The sequence below is a fragment of the Mesoplodon bidens genome (genome assembly GCF_964165515.1).
Source record: "Mesoplodon bidens genome assembly, chromosome: 19".
NCBI classification, from domain to species: domain Eukaryota; kingdom Metazoa; phylum Chordata; class Mammalia; order Artiodactyla; family Ziphiidae; genus Mesoplodon; species Mesoplodon bidens.
The window spans coordinates 5,722,294-5,742,436 of NC_138179.1; the positions used below are offsets into that span (position 1 = coordinate 5,722,294).

A 20,143-nucleotide genomic window follows, 5' to 3' on the forward strand; every position below is an offset into this window, starting at 1 on the left:
CACTTCACTTTAAAAATCCTTTCCATTTAATTTCTACTGAAATAATGCTGCCCACCACAGGAGCACCAACTAAGATGGAAGACCAAAATGTTTAGTGTTCTTTAACTGAAAAACCTGAAAATGCCACCACCCCCACACACTCACAAAGCAGTCAGAGGTAGATGCTGGCACCTTTTATATATGCTCTGAGCTACAATTCATCAGTCGTTGAAATTCAGATAAGTGCAGAGGTGGTCGGTGGCAGAGTTTCACTAAGAAGTGAAACATCTCAGTGTCAAATATCATTAATAAAGCTGACGTGCTTTTCTGCTAACATACGAAGGACAAGCAAGGGCAACACATATAGCCTTGTTTCAAGCACCTTCTGTTAACTCAAGATTACAAAAAAGTCTTCGACGCTTTCAGATAAGGAATAATGGACCTGGAAGAACATGTAGACAAACTCTAGAAATGTGAGAGTGAACTGGCAGAGTAGAAGTCGGTTACCATAAAGGATGTTTTAAACGGTTAAAGTTTGGAATCCTTCTAAAAGAGCAAAGTAATCTATAAACATTAATCAAGACTGACTTTAAAAGATGAGGTACTTAACATTTAATATTCTAATTAGTTGTTTTGGGGCATGTTTTTCCCGTAAGACACTGAACATATCCAACTTAATCTTTTCATATCTAGCAAAACTTCAATGCCTATCATGTAGGTAGCATAACACATTTAGTGAATGAGCGAATGAAGTATCTGCAGACTTTCCCCCTGTAAATGCCTGTTCTAGTAAGATGTCCTTTGATGTAGTCAATGATCCATTTTGCCTTCCACTGTGCTTAATGTCCTAGTAAATCAAACTCAGTGGCACGACGAATGCTGTTTTCCGATCAAGCATGTCAGCCAGTAGGTAACATCTCAGTAACTGTTTCATTAAACCAACCACTTCCGACCACCACCAAAAAAAGATGATTATTTCGCCGCCCGCCAACTATGACTTTATCATTCCTTACCTTCCTCTGGGGCAACTGAAGCTCCTTCAGGTAGTATAGGTTGTAATTCCCCAGTTTCAGAATTATTTTCCAAATCAGTCATTTGCATTCCTTCCAGACGACCTCCTTTAACACTAGTCCTCAAAGAGGGAGAAAATAACCTGATATTCTTGTACAACTAGTCACTGATACAATAATCTCGATTTTTTTCCTGTCCAAAAACTGAGCAAACTAAGTAGGGCATAGGGCACTGGTGTTTAAGACTAAATTTCAAGTTTTACTTTTAAAAGATTCACTAGAAGACTCACAATGAAAGGTTATAAAGTGGTAGATTGCATCCATGTCAATATCCTGGTTGTGATAATATATCAGCGTTTTGCAAAATGTTATAATTAGGGGAAACTGGATAAGGTACACAGGCTCTCTCTATTCTTTCTTATAATTGCATGTGAATCTACAATTATCTCAATAAGAATTCCAATTTAAAACTAAATCTAAATAGAAGTCCGTAATAACATGTTCTCACCAATATGGAAAGACTTGTGAGGTATACTGAGTGAGAAAACAGGGTGCACCTTTTGTACTAAAAAAGCTATATGGTCACTTAAATAGTGCTTCAATACGCATGAAAGCTGAGAAGACGGCATATACAGAACATTAACAACAGCAGGGATGTGTGTGGGCAGAAGGCTGGAAAACAAAGCAGAGAGGAGACAAAGATGGGGAAATTTTAACTTAATATTCTATTTTTTAACTTCCAGTTTTGAACCATTTATTACTAGCATTTAAAATTTTTGCTTACACTACCTTAAATCAGGCAAGGAAAAAAAACACAAGCTGGAAAACACCACATGACCCAGGCTGGCAGTATGATTAACTGTAAAATGAGGGTTATAGCTATGAGCTTTACACATTTATACAGGATTTTACAATCTAGAAAAAAGTGCACATTCGTACACATTTAATCTTTATGACTAAAGGCAGATATAAATCTCCATAACAAAATATAAAAACTAGTTGCAGCTTCATCTTGAAAGGAACATGTATAAAACCAGGCTAGGAAATGGGGAGGACAAGACAATCTCCAATGATTGTAACACCCTTCCACTGCTTAAACTTGAGCTAAAACAGAAAACAGCCACCAGCTGTCCTATTAGATTTGGCAATTATCCAGATCTTAAAACTATACAATTAAGTAAACTTAAGGGATATTAATCTTTCTCTAAATTTAATTCAAAGTTCTTTTCAAAGCCTCCAAGGTAGAATTATTCCATTGTTTAAAATTAGAAATGTATTTAATATCCATATAATAGATCAGCAGATGGATATTAATGGTTCACCTAGCACATTCACAGACAATACATTCCATAATCACTCTCTTTTAAATGGATGGAAGTTTAATTGACAATATCGACTGGGTGACATGACTGGGATTTGAGTTTATGTTTCCTGGGAGAGAGATAAAGGTACTGATAACCATATATATATATATATATATATATATATATATATATATATATATATATATATATCTCCTTTTGGGAAATTCCAACTATGCGTTTTGAGGACACTTTCATAAAAGGGAAAGAAAAGGTGAGATGAAAGCAGAAAAGCAGTTTTAAAATAAAATCGCCAGAAGTGCTTTGTTCTATACAAAATTCATGTAAAAGACCTATGGGACATAATACAGCGTAGCACAAATGTCTTTGAAAAATATGGGACAGATGGAAAAAAAAGTTGACCCAAAAATGTCACAAGGCAGAGGTCACCCAAGGTTATATAACATTATTATCCTAACTTCAGTGAAAATGAGCTCTAATGTATTTAAACGGAACTTCTGGTACTATCTCATTCTGTTAAGAAAGAAAAAAGTTAAGGTCTCTGATGCTTGAAAAGTTACATTTTAATACAACAAATAAACTGTCTGCTAAAAAATTAACAAACTGGAAATGTATTATGTTCATTCCGTTGTAGACTTAAAGTGCCAAACAAAACTATTAGCTCTTATTCCATTACATAAACAAAAGGACTTAATTTACCCCAAGGTGACCATTTTTCTCCTTTTTTCAATAGTAGGTAAGCCACTGAAAACTGCAACCACAACAGCCTCTGAATCCAAAGCTTGACACTGCCGGTCTTCAGATTTGGGCAGAATGTCACCGATACTGCCATGTGTCAAGGCTCGAGGAGAACTGTGCCTGCTCCCAGACTGAGAGCTTCCTGGGGAGCCTACAAAAAATGAAGGGGATATTCCGAAAGAAGGCAAACAAACAGAAAGTTCTCTCTCTAGTTGCCACGTTAGGAGATCTCACTATACATATATTTTTAAACTGCGGGAAAACTCAAGAACAATTGTAACATATATCCTAGTCTTTTTGTTGCCAGCTATTAAAGGTTCAGGGCTCCAGAATATGGAGTCTAATGGCTGCACTTTGTCACTGATGGGTCTGTTCTGTGTGATCCAGGAACTTTCAAATTGACTTTCAGCATTTTGGGTGCCTTCAGAAGTCTAAAGCTCTACCATAAGATCAATTTCGAGTAACAGACATCCACCCACCAAAATCACATTGTGAACTCTCCAAACTCACCTTCAGACAGCGTTTGACAGTCTCCCTGTGAACGGCTGTTCTCCCCAGAGTCTACTGCTCTTCGAAGTGAGAGACTACCTGCTATACTGGACCGAGCTGGCTTGCTTGAATTACGCTCCTCCTTTGTGGCTGTGAAGGCATTTTAAAACATGTCTGATTGGCATAAAGCAGCACAGAACTTATTGCCTAGGCAGTCAGAGGAAGATTTAATCTGATCATCCATGAAAGGTGTTCCCATCTACTGTGTCCAAAAATAAACAGAACACTCTGGTCCCAACTGGTTTATGTGGGGTTTCATGCCGAAGGTATGCTTATTTTGCTGCTTGTGGAGCAGTCTCAACTGACAGAAGTAGAAAATTATCAGTGAACTCCAAAAGAAGAACCATACCAGACATGAACTCTAATCTCAGTTTAACTAAACTAAGTATCAACAACAGAACAATAACCACCAAAACACTTGGAAACTGTCAAACATTACTGGATTAAAAAGAAATGAACGCTAAATTAGAAACAAGCCACACTTATAATACTTCAAGATGTTTGTGGCTAAAACAGTAATTAGAGGAAAATGTATAGCCTTAAAATGAATTAATTAGGGCTCTCACTTTCCTGCCGGGGTCCTGCACATCCCTGGCACTGGGGCATCTCGACCTGGCAGCGCCACTGCCCCTAGTGATCTGGCATGGAATGGGAGACAGCTGTTGTAACCCCTTAAGCATGGGCGCTATTTAAACAAATGGTCGAGAAGAAAATACCTGGAATTTACGTCTTATCTTTAGAGACTGGGAAGATCCTGGTAGAGGATGTGGAGAACAGCTTCTTTTTGAAGGTCAACTCCCAAGTAAAAACGGTGTGTCAGATTCTTGCTAAGGATCCCAAATTGCAGCAAGGCTACAATGCTATGGGATTCTCCCAGGGAGGCCAACTTCTGAGGGCAGTGGCTCAGAGATGCTCGTCACCTCCTATGATCAATCTCATCTCAGTTGGGGGACAACATCAAGGTGTTTTTTGACTCCCTCAGTGCCCAGGAGACAGCTTTCACATCTGTGACTTGATCAGAAAAACACTGAACGCTGGAGCTTACAACAAAGCTATACAAGAATGCCTGGAGCAAGCAGAATATTGGCACAACCCCATAAAGGAGGACATAGCAACTACAGCATCTTCTTGGCAGATATTAATCAGGAGAGAGGTGTCAATGAGTCCTACAAGAAAAACCTGATGGCCCTGAAGAAGTTTGGGGTGGTGAAATTCCTCAATGATTCCATTGTGGACCCCGTGGATTCTGAGTGGTTTGGATTTTACAGAAGTGGCCAAGCCAAGGAAACCATTCCCTTACAGGAGAGCACCCTGTACACACAGGACCGCATGGGGCTAAAGGCAATGGACGACGCAGGACAGCTGGTGTTCCTGGCTCTCGAAGGGGACCATCTTCAACTGTCTGAAGCACGGTTTTATGCCCACATCATACCCTTCCTTGACTGAAACCCTTGTAGTTTGCAGCAGAGCTCAGGGAGCCCCTCACGCTTCCAAACCAGTTCCCTCCATGCCCATGAGCTCAGATCCAGCTAGCAACTAATCCTTCTCTTGTCACCATCTAACATGCCCTGCTTGGAAAGATCCCAGATTGCAATCTTATCCTTTGCCTCATCCTATCAGCATATGGTGTTGAATGCAAGTTTAATTAGCTAATAACCATGGAGATTGTTTTACAACCCTCTGATGTGGTCAGACTGTTTTAGGAATTAGGAGTTTGCTACAGGTCAGTCGCAGAACTGTGCCCAGGCCCGGAAGAGACTGAACAAACTAAACCAATGAGATAGAGTCTAAGGCACATGCCTTTCTCAGGAAAATCTAGCCACATCTCAAACCAAGAGGCCAGTACCCAGGCCTGAGGTATTCACGTAAATGCTTTCTCAGTTGTGCTGGTGGAGATTTGACCAGTGCTTGGAAAAGTATCGCTTGGATGATGTGTCCACATTATCTCCGGAGGCTGTCCTCCTCTCTTTTGAGTGTGCTGCTTTCTGTGGCGTTTTAGCTATTACTAGACAAATTCCGGCAGCCCACCATCTTGCCTTGGTGGCCCTTTTTTTGTCTCCTCAGGTAGTGATGCATTAGTCGCTCTGTCACAAAAGGAGGGACATAGCAGCCGAGGATTGCTTAAGGGAGGAAGTGTACGTATTGCTTAACTTAGAGGGGGAGGGGGAGGTCTCAAGAAAGATGTAAAATGAAAAAGGAGGAGGTAGTTGGTTCTTTCCATTCCATCCCTGATGAACCTGTCCTTTCTAAATATGACTAGTGGTCTGGATTCTGGAGTCACTCTATTGCCGGCATTAGCAAAAAATGGGAGGAAAAATGTGAAGAGATCAGGCTTTCTAACTTCCGTCTCAAAAATCTGAGATTATTGCGCAGTTCAAGCTGCTTCTGCTGTGTTCTGTGAAAAAAAGACTGCTCAAAAAGCTTAGGGAGTATTCCATATCCCTTTTCTCCTCTTGAAGATCAACCCACCTTAGAATATTAAGGACTCTGAGAATTCCTGTTAGAGTACAGAAAACTAAACTTAATCTACCGTTTCCCACACTATTTGAGCATGGACGTCTTAGCCCCCACTCCCTCATCCCATGAAAACCTAGCAACACTTTTTGGAAGACTGTTCTGCAGAATGCCAGTTTGCGGAAACGGTTAGCTGTAGTTGGGGGGAAGCACTTCGTTACTGCTGCAAAGTTTACCCTCTGTGATTTTTCTTTCACCTCTCTCAAGACTTTTCAACTAAGAGGATAAAAGGTAAGAAGTGGGGACGTGTGAAAATAATTCTATGAAGTTGTCTAAAATAAAGAGTAGTTTCTTAAAAAAAAAAAAGAATTAGAAAAAACTGAAACTAAATGGCCTAACATGCATAAATTCAAGGAGATGGAAAAATGATAAAAAGAAATAAAAAGAAAGCAGAAGAGATGCATTAAAAGGTAATAGGGCTTCGCTGGTGGCGCAGTGGTTGAGAGTCTGCCTGCCGATGCAGGGGACACAGGTTCGTGCCCCGGTCTGGGAGGATCCCACATGCCGTGGAGCGGCTGGGCCCATGAGCCATGGCCACTGAGCCTGCGCGTCCGGAGCCTGTGCTCCACAACGGGAGAGGCCACAGGAGTGAGGGACCCTCGTACCGCAAAAAAAAAAAAAAAAAAAAGGTAATAAACGGGTTCAACAAGGTAGTAGGATATAGGATGAACAATCAACTGACTTTTTATACATCAGCAAAGAACAATCCGAGAATGAAATTAAGAAAACAATTCCATTTACAGTAGCATCAAATAGAATAAAATACTTAGGGAAAAATTTAACAAAGAAATGTTAAGAACTGTATATTTTTGAAAGAAAATAAAGAAAAAAGGAAGAATATTCTGTGTTCATTAACTGGAAGACTTAATGTTGTTAACATGGCAATACTCCCAAACTTGATCTACAATACAGATTCAACACAATCCCTATAAAAATTCCAACTGTCTTTTTTTTTTTGCAGAAATTGACAAGCTGATCCTAAAATTCATAGAAAAATGCAAAAGATCCATAATACCCCAAAACACTCTTGTATGGAGGACTCACACTTACGATTTCACAACTTGCCATAAAACTATAGTATTCAAGATTGTGGTACTGGTGTAAAGACAGAAGTACAGACCAATGGAACAGAAGGGAGGGTCCAGAAATAAACTCTTACATTTATGGTTAATTAATTTTTGACAAGGAGGCCAAGATAATTCAATGGGCAAAGAAAAAGAAAAGATGGACAATAATAAGTGTTGATAAGGATATGGAGAAATTGGAACCCTATATACTGTTGAAGAATGTAAAATGGTGCAGCTGCTTTGGACACAGTATGGCTGTGCCTCAAAAAGTTAAACATAGTTCTCATATAATCCAGCAATTCCACTCCTAAGCATATACTTAAATAAAAACATATGTCCCCACAAAAAACTGTACGTGAATGTTCATAGCATCATTATTCATAATAGCTAAAATGTGGGGGAAAAAATCCAAGTCCTCATCAACTGATGAGTAGATCAAACAAAAAGTGGTACCCACATACAATGAAGTATCATTCAGCCATAAAAAGGAATGAAATAATACATGCTACATTTCAGATGGCCCTTGAACACATTATGCTCAGCCAGAGAAGCCAGATACAAAAGGCTTCATATGGTGTGATTCCATTTATATGAAAAGTCCAGAAGCAGATCCACATAGACAAAATAGATTAGCGGTTACCAGGGGGATGGGGGGAAGGGAAAGATGGGGAATAACCGCTCATGGGTATGGAGTTTACGGGAAGAGTGAAACAGCTCTTTTGTCCCTTTCCTGTTTGCCCATTTCTGTTCCCCTCTAACCTTAAAAGAACCTAATTATAGGAATGAGATCTCTAGGCAATTTAACCCAACTCTTGACTTTTGCTCTCCTGAATGCACACCATGCCTTGTTGATTCTTTTCCTAGAAAAAAAGAAGTAAGAATGAAGAACTTAGCAGTTTAAAAAAAGGACTAGCTTTCGACTCCCAACAGCCCCCCTAAGCAATCCTGCTTGGGATCACTTGGGCAAGATAACATCTGAAGGGAGAGTCAGCCAGTGTGCACACAGACTGGAGAATGATGCAGAACCCAACCTCCTGCCTAGATGATTCACTGAGGTTCCCCTACACCCCCACACCCCATTTTTCCCCTTAAAAACGGTCATGGCTAAGCATGATCTTCGCAGCTGGCCTCTGAACACAAGTCTACCGTCCCCCCAGACTGCTGGCTTTTCTGATTAAAGCACCTTTCCTTTCTACTGACACTTGCCTCTCAAATTATTGGCTTTGGAGCAGCAAGCAGCCGAACCTAAGTTTAGTAACAAGAGGAGGGATGAAAATGTCCTAGACTTGGATAATGGTGACTGTCACACAATTTTGTAAATATACTAAAAACTGCTGAATTGTACATTTGGGGAAAAAAGGTGCTGTGAGAAAAAATTATGACCAATTTCTCCACTGCAAAGTATACATAAACTATTGGTTAAGGGAAAAAAATGAAGAAGAGATGCATTAACAGAAACAAAGGCAGAAATTAACATAATAAAAAGAAGACAGTAGATGAAATAAATCCAAGAACTAGGTCTTTGAAGACATGAATAAAATGGACAAGACTCTAGCAAGTCAATCAAGGGAAAAAATAAAACACAAATAAGCAATGATAAAACTGAAAAAGTTAATATCCCATATGCAGAGGAAGTTTCTAAAATTTAAGGGAACAGAATAAATGACTTTATACCAATACATTTATCTAATAAAATTAATTTTCTAGGAAAATTAATTACGAAAACTGATTTAAGAAGCAGCAGAAATATGAGACCAATAAACACACAGAAATGAAAAAGGCTGTTAAAGTTTTATCCCTGAAAGAACCACTAGATAGTTTTATGGATGAGTTTCATTACACTTTTAACGAGCAGATAACATGTTAAAATAATTTTACAGCATAGAAAAGGACAAAAGCTTCTGAATTTATTCTGTGAGATTGGCATAAATTTGGAACTCAGATGTGTTAAGGATAGTATAATGAAACTATAGCTCAATTTTACTTATTGACTACATAGTCAAGAATCCTAAGTATTAGCTGGGACTTCCCTGGCAGTCCAGTGGTTAAGACTCCACACTTCCACTGCAGGGTGTGCAGGTTCGATCCCTGGTAGGGGGAACTAAGATCCCGTATGCCGCGCAGCAAAAAAAAAAAAAAAAAAAAAAAAAAAGAATCCTAAGTATTAGCAAACTAAAAACAGCCAGTACAGTTAACCCTTGAAGAATAGGGGATTAGGGGCGCCAATCCTCTGCGCAGTCAAAAATCCAGGTATAACTTTAGAGTCGGCCCTCCTTATCAGTGGTTCAGCATACAAAGACTCAGCCAACTGCGGATTTATTGAAAAAAATCTGTGGCTAGGAGGACCCACACAGTTCAAGCCCATGTTGTTCAAGGGTCAATGGTATATTAAAAAACTACAAACCAAAACCAAGTAGAAAGACTCATTCTAGAATTTCAAGAATGGTCAGTATTAGATAAATAATATAATTCTCTGTGTTCACAAAGTAACAGGGCAAAATAATATGATTATTTTGACTGACAATAAAAAAGCATTTGATATAATTCTACACAACTTCTTGACTTAAAAAAAACTCTTAGCAAATAGTGTTGACTGAAAAAAATGCACACCCTAAAAGTTGAGAATTATGTTTTATTTGGCTGAGTTTCTGAGGACTTCAAGCCCGGGAGACAGCCTCTCAGAATAGTTCTGAGGGACTGTTCCAAAGAGGCAATGGAGGAACCAGGATATATATGGGTTTTTTCAACAAAGACCAGGTAGTTGGCACATCAGAAGATTACAGAAGCGTATGCCAAATAAATAAATACTTGTTAGTTACAAAATATCAAAAAAACCAAAAAATCCCACAGATATCTCAAGTTAATGAATTAGCACTTTTCTATGTATGGGAAGATGCAAGAGTCTGGGCTAATTGAAATTATTCCTTTCTTTCTCATCCTGAATTCCCTCAGGACTCTTTTCCGTTTACTGATAATGGCACACAACATTTTTTCATTCACAGTAGGAAAAGAGGTAGTTTGGTGTAATGGTGAAAGCCACAGGCTTTAAGGTTCAAGTTCTTAGCTCTGCAATTACCACTGTGAAACTCTAGGACCCTTTAATGCCCCGTGCCTCAGTTTCTTTATCTGTAAATGGGGATAAAAATAACTTGCCTCATCGAGTTGTTTTTGGGATTGAGTTAATACATGTGACTCAGAATAGTGAGAATGATACCGGGTACATAATAAACACTTAGTAAATGTTAACCATTATAGTAAATGTTAACCATTATTGTTGTTAGGAATAGAAGGATATATTTTTCAACTTGATAAAAACTACCTTTTGAAACATATAGCAAAATTTGAGCTTAATGAGATTAAAAACTAAAGGAAATAGAGTTGAAAACATTACAAAAATTCTATTATTGCTATTAGTTAACATTGTTCTGAGGTCCCATCCTAGACAATGCAATATGAAAAGTAAATAAGCAGGAAAGGAGTGGATAAACTATGACTATTTCCTGATGATATGATTGTCTACATAGAAAATTCAATATAATTGACTAAAAAACTTAACAATTTAAAAAGTTCACTAAGTGGGTTGAATGCATATTAAAACCAATAGCCTTCCTATATGTCAGTAACTAATAATTAGAAAATATTATGGGGGGGGGAAAGACATCCCATCACAACAGCAACCTAAATTATAATATACCTAGAAATTAATAACAAGACACATGCAGAACTTATATGAAGAAAACTAAAACTCTGAAGAAGTGTATGTCCATAACAGATGACTTGAATAAATGGAAACACCACATTCCTAAATTTGAATGTTTTAGTACTGAAAAGATGTCAATTCCTCAAATTAAATGTTAATTAATGCATTAAATGTAACACAATTCCAGTCAAAATTAATTTCTGGAAGAGTAAACATGTAAGAGCCATCAAAGACGTTTTGAAAACAAAAATAAAATGAAGGCTACAATAGCCACGACATGGAAGCAACCTAAATGTCCATCAACAGAGGAATGGATAAAGAAGATGTGGTACATATATACATCAGTCAAATATTACTCAGCCATGAAAAAGAACAAAATAATGTCATTTGCAGCAACATGGATGGACCTAGAGATTCTCATGCTGAGTGAAGTAAGTCAGACAGAGAAAGACAAATATTGTATGATGTTGCTTATATGTGGAATCTAAAAAATAGGCTACAAATGAACTTATCTACAAAACCGAAATAGAGTTACAGATGCAGAAAATAAACTTATGGTTACTAGGGAGTGGGGCTGGATAAATTGGAAGACTGGGATTGAGACATACACACTACTACATATAAAATAAATAACTAACAAGTACCTACTGTATAGTACAGGGGACTCTACTCAATACTCTGCAATGGCTTATATGGGAAAAGAATCTAAAAAAGAGTGGATTATATGTATTTGTATAACAGATTCACTTTGCTGTACAGCAGAAACTAATACAATATTGTAAATTACCCCAATAAAATATTTTAAAAATTAAAATAAAAAAAGAAGGCAAACATATCACAGTATTACAAACTATAAAACTACAATGGTTAAAAAAAGAGTGTGGATCTGGTAGACAATACAACAAGTATCTGGTTGAACAATATCAAATTGCTGTTTTTATATGTTAAAAAAAAGTCTCATGGGACTTCCCTGGTGGTCCAGTGGTTAAGAATCCGCCTTCATGGGCTTCCCTGGTGGCGCAGTGGTTGAGAGTCCGCCTGCCGATGCAGGGGACGCGGGTTCGTGCCCCGGTCTGGGAGGATCTCACATGCCGCGGAGCGGCTGGGCCTGTGAGCCATGGCCACTGAGCCTGAGCATACGGAGCCTGTGCTCCGCAACGGGAGAGGCCACAGCAGTGAGAGGCCTGCATACCGCAAAAAAAAAAAAAAAGAAGAAGAAGAAGAATCCGCCTTCCAATGCAGGGGACGCGGGTTCGATACCTGGTCAGGGAACTAAGATCCCACATGCTGAGGGGCAACTAAGCCCACGTGCGCAACTACAGAGCCCATGCACTCTGGAGTCCACATGCCACAACTAGGGAGAAGCCCACATGCCACAACAAAGAGCCTGTGTGCCACAATGAAATATCCCGCACACCGCAACTAAGACCCGATGCAACCACAAATAAATAAATAAATATTAAAAAGAAAGAAAATGGTTTCTTGGGAATTCCCTGGCATTCCAGTGGTTAGGACTCTGTGCTTCAATTGCAGGGGGCACAGGTTTGATCCCTGGTCGGGGAACTAAAATCCTGCAAGCCGAGTGGTGTGGCCAGAAACAAACAAACAAACAAACAAAAAGTCTCATATTGGCAATTTCACCTGGTTCAACCTCTATGAATGAATTTAAAAACAGAACTATGTAAATACGGCAATTTGGTCTATAATATAAAGGATGAGTTCCATATTGTTGAACAGAGTAGATTCTTCAAAAAACATGTTGCGTTTGGGTGGGTGGGTTGGGCAGGGGGGTGGATCACTGAACTTATTACCTCACACACCATCATGGAAAAAACAAATTATATATGGAATGATGACCTAAATGTAAAAAAGTTAAAAAACAAAAATAGAACCAAGAAAATAAGTGTTGTTTTTATAAACTTGGAATTGAAAAGGCCTTCCAAATAAAAACACTAAATCCCCAAACCATGAATACTAATAGACCTTGAAATTTAAAAATTTAAAATTTCACGTTTAGCAGAAAACAAAAACAAGTGACAACAGGGGAAGTATCTACAGAAATATGTAACAAAAACTTTTTGCAAAAGTCCATCCAAAAAGCATTATTTCTTTTGGTTTTAAATTTTCATTTCCTTGACAACTAGATATGGTTGAGTATCTTTTCATACATTTACTGCCTTTTTGTATTTCTACTTATGTTAACAACCTACTCATAACCTTTACTCATTTTTCCTATTAAATTTTCATCTTTATTTAAGAGAATCCTATGTATTTGGCAATTATCCCCTTTCCTATTCATCTCTACTGTATTATTGCCATCAGTACCAAGCATTAATATATCCCATTTTAATAAACACACATATGGAGAGCCCAGAAATAAATCCTCATATACATGGTCAACCCAAGTATCCATCAAAAGATGAATGGGTAAACAAATCAGTATATACACACACAGTGGAATATTATGCAGCCATAAAAAGGAAGAGAATATCAGCATCCCACAAGATATTCCTTGTGTCTGTTCAAGAAATAGCTATTCTTGAACAGATATTTGCACTGAATGGTACAACATGGATGAACCCTGAGAAGCTTATGCCAAGTGAAATAAGTCAACCACAAAGGGACAAATACTCTATGTTTTCACTTATATGAGGCACCCAGAGTAATCAAATTCATACAGACGGAAAGCAAAATGGTTGCTGCCAGGAGATGGGGGGAGGAAGAAGGGAGAGCTACCGTTTAATAGGTACAGAGACTCAGTTTTGCAAGATAAAAAAAAATTTCTATAGATGGATGGTGGTGTTGCTGGCACAACAACGTGCATGTACTTAATGCCATTGATAGGTACACTTAAAAAGGTGAAGATGGTAAATTTTGTTTAACAAAATGTGGTGAAATTTACCATGATTAAAAAAAAAATTTTTTTTTTAATTAAACACAATTAGCATATGAACCAGCAATCCCACTCTAGGTATATACCCCAAAAAATTGAAAGCAGAGACTTGAACAGATATTTGCACACACGTGTTCATAGCTGCATTATTCATGACAGCCAAAAAGTGGAAACAACCCAAATGCCCATCAACAGATGAATGGGTAAACATAATGTAGTATATACATACATACAAGGGAATATTACTTGGCCTGAAAAAGAAATGAATTTCTGACACTTGATACAATACGGATGAACACGGAAGAAATTATGCTAAAGTGAAATAAGTCAGACACAAAAAGACAAATATTGTATGATTCCACTTATATGAGATATCTAGAATAGTCAAGTTTATAGAAACAGAAAGTATAATAGTAGTTACCAGAGGGTAGGGGGAAAGGGGGAATGCCCAGTTACTGTACGAAGGATACAGAATTTCAGTTTGGGATGATGAAAAAGTTCTGGAGGTGAATAGTGATGATGGTTGCACAACAGTGTGAATGTACTTAATGCCACTAAATTGTACAGTTAAAAATAGTTAAAATGGTAAATTCTATGTTATGTATATTTACCACCCAAAAAACCCAGGTAAGAAAAGCATATATGTTTAAGAAAATGAAAGAAAACAACACACAGATAACAAACTCTTTCCTGACTCCACAACCCCTCCAGGGAACACCCAATTTACTGTGACGGTTCTTGAAGGAGCTGCGCAGACATGCTCTGCTTTCTCACCTCATTCACTTCTGCATTCACTTCCCTCCATGGAAATGGTTCTTCAAAGGGTCCCCCGCCCTTCATTTTGACACCTCTCAACGATACAACCACTCCACTATTTTGAGATGCATTTAAAAATTTTTTTGAGATTTCATTTCTTCTAGTTTTTCTCTGCCCTTAACGATTGCTCTTTTCAATTTCCTTTGCTGGCTTCCCCTTCATTACCAGGCCTTTAAATATTTAAGTGCCCAGAACCAAAATTTCTCCATTTAAATTCCCTTCATACTTGATCCCTGGCTTTAAACAACATCTGACACTGTTGACTTCCAACTGTTTATATCCAGCTTTAACCCCATATCCTTCAGACTTATGTAGCACTCAACTGCCTATGAGATATTTACTAGAGTATCTAGCAGACATCTCAAACCTAGTATGTTTAAAAAAGAATGCCCGACTTCCTGCCCCTATGGCACAACAATCCCCACACCTGCTTCTTCCTTATTTGATTTGTGTCTCAATTAATGACACCACCCGTCACTAAGTTACTTAGACCAAACACTGAAACATCATTCTTAGTTTTTTTCTTTCCCTAAAACCTTTCTTACCAGGTTTGTGGGAAAGAACTGAGCCCTCCTGGTCTAAAATATCTATTGTATGTAATAGATTAACTTCTGTCCTATGTATCTAGAGTAGTACTAGTTATATACCATCCTTGGGAGAATTAAGAAAGGCTGGAAGACCATGAGCAAGCCCACCTACCCAGTGTAGTAACTCCAGAATAAGTCACCATACTTCACACAAGCTATTGTTACAGGCTGTTTACTGGTCTCACAACTCCCACTCTCAACCCTTTTCAGACCCTTCTCCACACAACAAAGAAAGTCATCTCTGTAAAAAGGTATATCAGATCATAAACACCCCCCTGATTTTTATTCTCTAGAGACTTTCTCCTAAAATCAGAATAAAACTCGAACTCCTTATTGAGGTCTTATAAGACCTACCTGATCTAGATCCTGCCTACCTCTCTGACTTATTTCCTGTCACTCTCACCTCTGCTTAATTTACCATGTTCAGCCAAAATGGTCTTCCTTCGAGCCTTCAAACAAGCAGAGCAAATCCTTTATATGGGACTTTGCATTTTCCATTCTGTTTACCCTGAAGAATGCTTCCCCCAGATCTCTGCATGGCTGCCACCTTCTCAACCTTCAGCTATCAGTTCAACTGTTGCCTCCGGAGAGACTTTCTGACCACCCTAACTAAAACAGCACACACCTCGCTTGCTCCGCCCATCTCACTCTGTTGTTTCCTTCACGTACTTTTTACCAACTGAAATTATCTTTACTTGTCTACACATTTTAATGTCCAATTCCCATCACATGAATACATGAATGCAAGATCCACGAGGTTAAGGATTTTGTCTTGTTTGTTGACCCACATAGAATAAGCAACCAAGAAATGTTAGCTCTATTACACAGTAGAAAATATACAGAGTCAGTTTTGGATGGGAGAAAAGGCTGTTTGCATTAGTAGTCTTAATTCATTGTGAGGGAGATGTTTGAATATTATTATTCTGAAAATAACCTGTCCTCTAGCTTCCCAAATGACACATGGAGAAATAAAACTAATAGGATCTTTTTCACTTACAGTTTCGTATGTAACAACTGGCAACTGATGACTTTGCCAAGAGCTCCATTCCCAAATCCTGTAATCTGCTAGAGTTTTCGGTTCCACATGCAGCCAGAGCTGCCTGGTCAGCAGAAAGAAGGCTTGCCTGCATGTCTCCAGAAGCAGCATTGCTGCTTTTTATTTCTGGAAGTGTATTCTTTACATCAGTTTTCATACATCGAACTTCAGCTATTTGAGTTTTGAGTCTTTTTAGCATCTTTAAATCCGAGGGAACTCGCCACATTGCCTGCTGCTTCCTTTGGTCTTTATCTTTTCGAGAATATGATGCTTCAGAGAGAAAGTGACAAGTCATGTTAATATAGACTTTAACATTCATGAAACCATTCTATACTGTGACTATAGGCAAATTTGAGGTGTAAATAACTTAAGGTGCTTTAGGTGGTATCAACATAAAAGCATGCACTAAATCCCATTAATGAAAATAAAGATAGACACAAGTATCCTAACTCTATTCACACCTACAAAGTTAAAATCTGGGTCACATTATAATCACTCAAATCTGAATTCTGTATTTACTTCTAAAAGTTTTAAAAGCTGCCCTACTGCCTGGACTTTCTTCTTTATAGTTCTCCACTTTTCTCAAATTTTCTATACTGAGCTTTTATTATGTTCACAATAAAAAAAAAAACAGAAAAAACATAAACCTAGAAGCCACTTAGTCTAATATGCTATACATAGTATATAAAAAAATATGCTAACTGAATTTTAAAAACTGATTTACTGAACTATCATCCAATGTAGATACAGCTATTAAGTGCCATGGAATATCATAAAAAACTAGCTCCTTGTCACTGAGTCTTTGCAGCCACTAAACTAACAAAGCTTTCTCTCTTCCAAGAGAAAGTACTTAAAGTTGTTTTTAATTTCTTTTCGCCCACCCAAATATTAAGAAGAGAGGAATGAGCAAGGAACACACACACTTTCTATGCAGGAAGAGCAAATGAGGTAGATATTCTGGAAAGCAAAGAACATTATGACTGACTCAAAGCAAAAAGAAACCAAGTTCCCTACCCAAAAAAATAACACTCCCCCCACAACAAACAGGGGACCAACAGGTACCCTAAGTAGACAAAAGAACAATTCGGAATGATAGCTGAACCTGCTTACACACTGTAACAATCTACTGACATATAACAGGGCAAGGCAGCATCCTAGTGTGTGCAACAGCTATCCCCCCACTTCTACCATGTGAAAAGAACCCAGATTGTGATCAGGTATTAGGTGGGCAGCAGTGTGCTCTGGACGGTTAGGTCCATCCTTTGTTCGGCCCCAGAGGATATGAGTCTAGGACTGGTCTAAGCTCATTCCTCTTTGAGCATTTAGGGTGGGCACATGACTCATAGTTTCAGCCAAAAGCTGCGGGGGGGGGGGGGGGGGCGGGGGCGGGGGAAGGCAGAGATTTTCCATCCTGATAGGGAGATTTTATTATGTTGGGTGACACAGATAATAAGTAGAGGAGTTTGAATTCAAACGAAGGAGTCTGCCTCCAAAGTCAGTGATCTTAATACTAATAACTTTGCCCTCCAGCCTCACGGAATAAGTCTCTTTTCCATTCAGTCTTTTCTTTCCTGCTAGTGACACATTCTTGTGAATAAATGATGTATGAAGCTGTGGCAGTCATCTTATCTTATTGCCATGACAGAAGAGGCAAGAGAACTGCAGGAAGACCATCCCTTGCTCTGCCTTTAAATACCTGATGAACCTGGAATCACTTACCTCCAGACTTAATATGCATAATAAAGTGCCTTTATTATTATTAGTTAAGCCACGATTAGCAGCATTTTGTTTCTTGCAGTTGAAAGCAAGAATCAGAGAGAGGTTTTAGAAATCCCGGATTTGGTCGCAGATCTACCATTTAGTTGCTGTAACTTTCTTTCAGTCCTCCAACTTCTGAGTCTACTTATTTATTTGTAAAATGAAGACAATAATATACATGTAACAGGACTGTTGTGAAGCTCAGAAGATTCAATGTCTGTGAAAACACTCTGTAGCACCTTCCCATTCAACCCACTGTCCACCAAGATGTGAGGGCGGCTTTCTAAAACCCAAATCAGGCATTACTTTCCCGCTTAGGTTCACTGAGGAAAGCAGCAGCATGGCACACCAGGCCCTACATTGTCTGATTCCACCCTCACGCTCAGTGGCTTTATCTTCTGCGTCTACCCCAAACAGATCCAATCTTTTGGAACTGTTTGCATCTCTAACATAACAGCCATGTGCTATCTCGCTGTCATCTCTCTCACACGTCCTCCTTCCTTTGCTCTACTAACCCAGACTCATCAGGTATAATCTGAAATGCCTCCTTCTTCAGGCACCTAAACCGCCAACTGCTCCCCTTCTTTCAAATCAACTCTCACCTAATTCTGTAGAGCACAGGGAGTCCACTTCTACTGCAGCCCTTATCACATTACAGTAAGGAAGACAAACATGCAGAATGTGAACAACTTAAGGGCTGAGATGACATCTTAGTGATCTTTATATTCCAGGCCAAGCAGCCTATGGCACAAAATACTCAAAATGTTCTGCTAAATAAGATCTTTGTGGCTCCCATCTCCCACCCCACATCTACCTGGACTTAAATATGAAAACCTGTATTAAACCACATGGTTTGGGCTTCCCTGGTGGCACAGTGGTTGAGAGTCCGCCTGCCGATGCAGGGGATACGGGTTCGTGCCCCGGTCCGGGAGGATCCCACATGCCGCGGAGCGGCTGGGCCCGTGAGCCATGGCCGCTGAGCCCATGAGCCATGGCCGCTGAGCCTGTGCGTCCGGAGCCTGTGCTCCGCAACGGGAGAGGCCACAACAGTGAGAGGCCCGCGTACCGCAAAAAAAAAAAAAAAAAAACTAAAAAACAAAAACCACATGGTTCAGTTTATTATTACTAGAAACTGACAAGAACTTTTAAAAGTAGGAAGCCTAAATGGGAAAACACAAAACAGACTTAAACAAACCTCCATCATCTGAAAAATCAGTTAATAAACAATTACTGAGTTTGTTTCAAATGCTAAGCACTGTGCTAGGCAGAGGATATAGCAGTGAACAAGACGAACACCCAGTCTTTGCCCTCACAAAGCTCTTAATCCACTTCAGTACTGTGTGGTTAACTGCTAAGACAGGAGAGTGTAAGGTGCTGTGGAATTTCACCAAAGGAACCTGACAACTTAAGGCTACTTACTGCACTGATGATGAGAAGCCTTCCTGAATTTGCCAAGTTATAAGGTTAATAGAACTGAGAGTCTCAGCTATAACACTTCTTTCATATCATTCAGTTCTACCTTTCAAGAATGACAATTCTCTACAGCTTCTCCTCCAGACTTCAGTATCTGTCAATGCTGTCACCCTTCTCCTGGTCACCTAAGCCAATTCAGAGTCCTCTTTACCATGTTACAATTAGTTGCCAAGCCCCATAAACTCTACCTTTACAAGCATAACTGTGTGCTATAAGTAAAATCTTAATTATGCATTGCCTAGGTTAATCTGTTCCCTAGAGGTTAAGTAGAACTTTTATAATGTCAAAAGATTCTGAAGACCTTATCCCAGCTCCACATATTTTTAAGCATATAATGATTGAAAAAATATACAGAAATGTAGGAATTTGTCCTCTCATACTAGGAACCACAAATAAACTTCTACAACTCTACCCTGATTAGATTTTCATGTCTGATAGCTTTCTCAGCCCTGCAAGCTTTCTAAAATACAGTTTGAATCAAACTATTCCTAAACTGAAACAATGGCTCCCCACTGTCCACTATGAATAAATCCCTCAGGCAAGCATGAAAGGCCTTCCACAGAACAGATCCAACTGGACTTTCCACCTCCATTTACTACTACATGTACCTTAAAATCCAGTTCGGCTACATTATCTGTTGTTCAAACCCTGATGCCCCTTACGATGTTCTTTTTATGGCACAGTGGCTCAGAACAAAAACC

At 38.9% G+C, this 20,143-nt stretch overlaps 1 protein-coding gene and 1 pseudogene across 8 annotated transcripts in view; one reads left to right on the forward strand and one right to left on the reverse strand.

Moving 5' to 3' along the window:
- The window catches only part of TRIM37 (tripartite motif containing 37), a 139,133-nt gene that overhangs the window by 36,212 nt on the left and 82,778 nt on the right, over positions 1-20,143 (reverse strand). For 6 of the 7 annotated variants that reach the window (XM_081218680.1, XM_081218677.1, XM_081218679.1 and 3 more), the window contains exons 19-22: positions 16,173-16,481; positions 3,560-3,688; positions 3,011-3,200; positions 993-1,111 (exon numbers count right to left, since the gene is read on the reverse strand). In XM_081218680.1, the coding sequence (XP_081074806.1) occupies positions 993-1,111; positions 3,011-3,200; positions 3,560-3,688; positions 16,173-16,481 (747 nt within the window). The remainder of the gene's footprint in view (positions 1-992; positions 1,112-3,010; positions 3,201-3,559; positions 3,689-16,172; positions 16,482-20,143) is intronic. The other variant, XM_081218678.1, reaches the window with a different exon arrangement.
- LOC308607227 (palmitoyl-protein thioesterase 1-like) lies at positions 3,867-5,625 on the forward strand (annotated as a pseudogene). Its single transcript has 2 exons — positions 3,867-3,922; positions 4,156-5,625. The product of its transcript is annotated as a palmitoyl-protein thioesterase 1-like (transcript).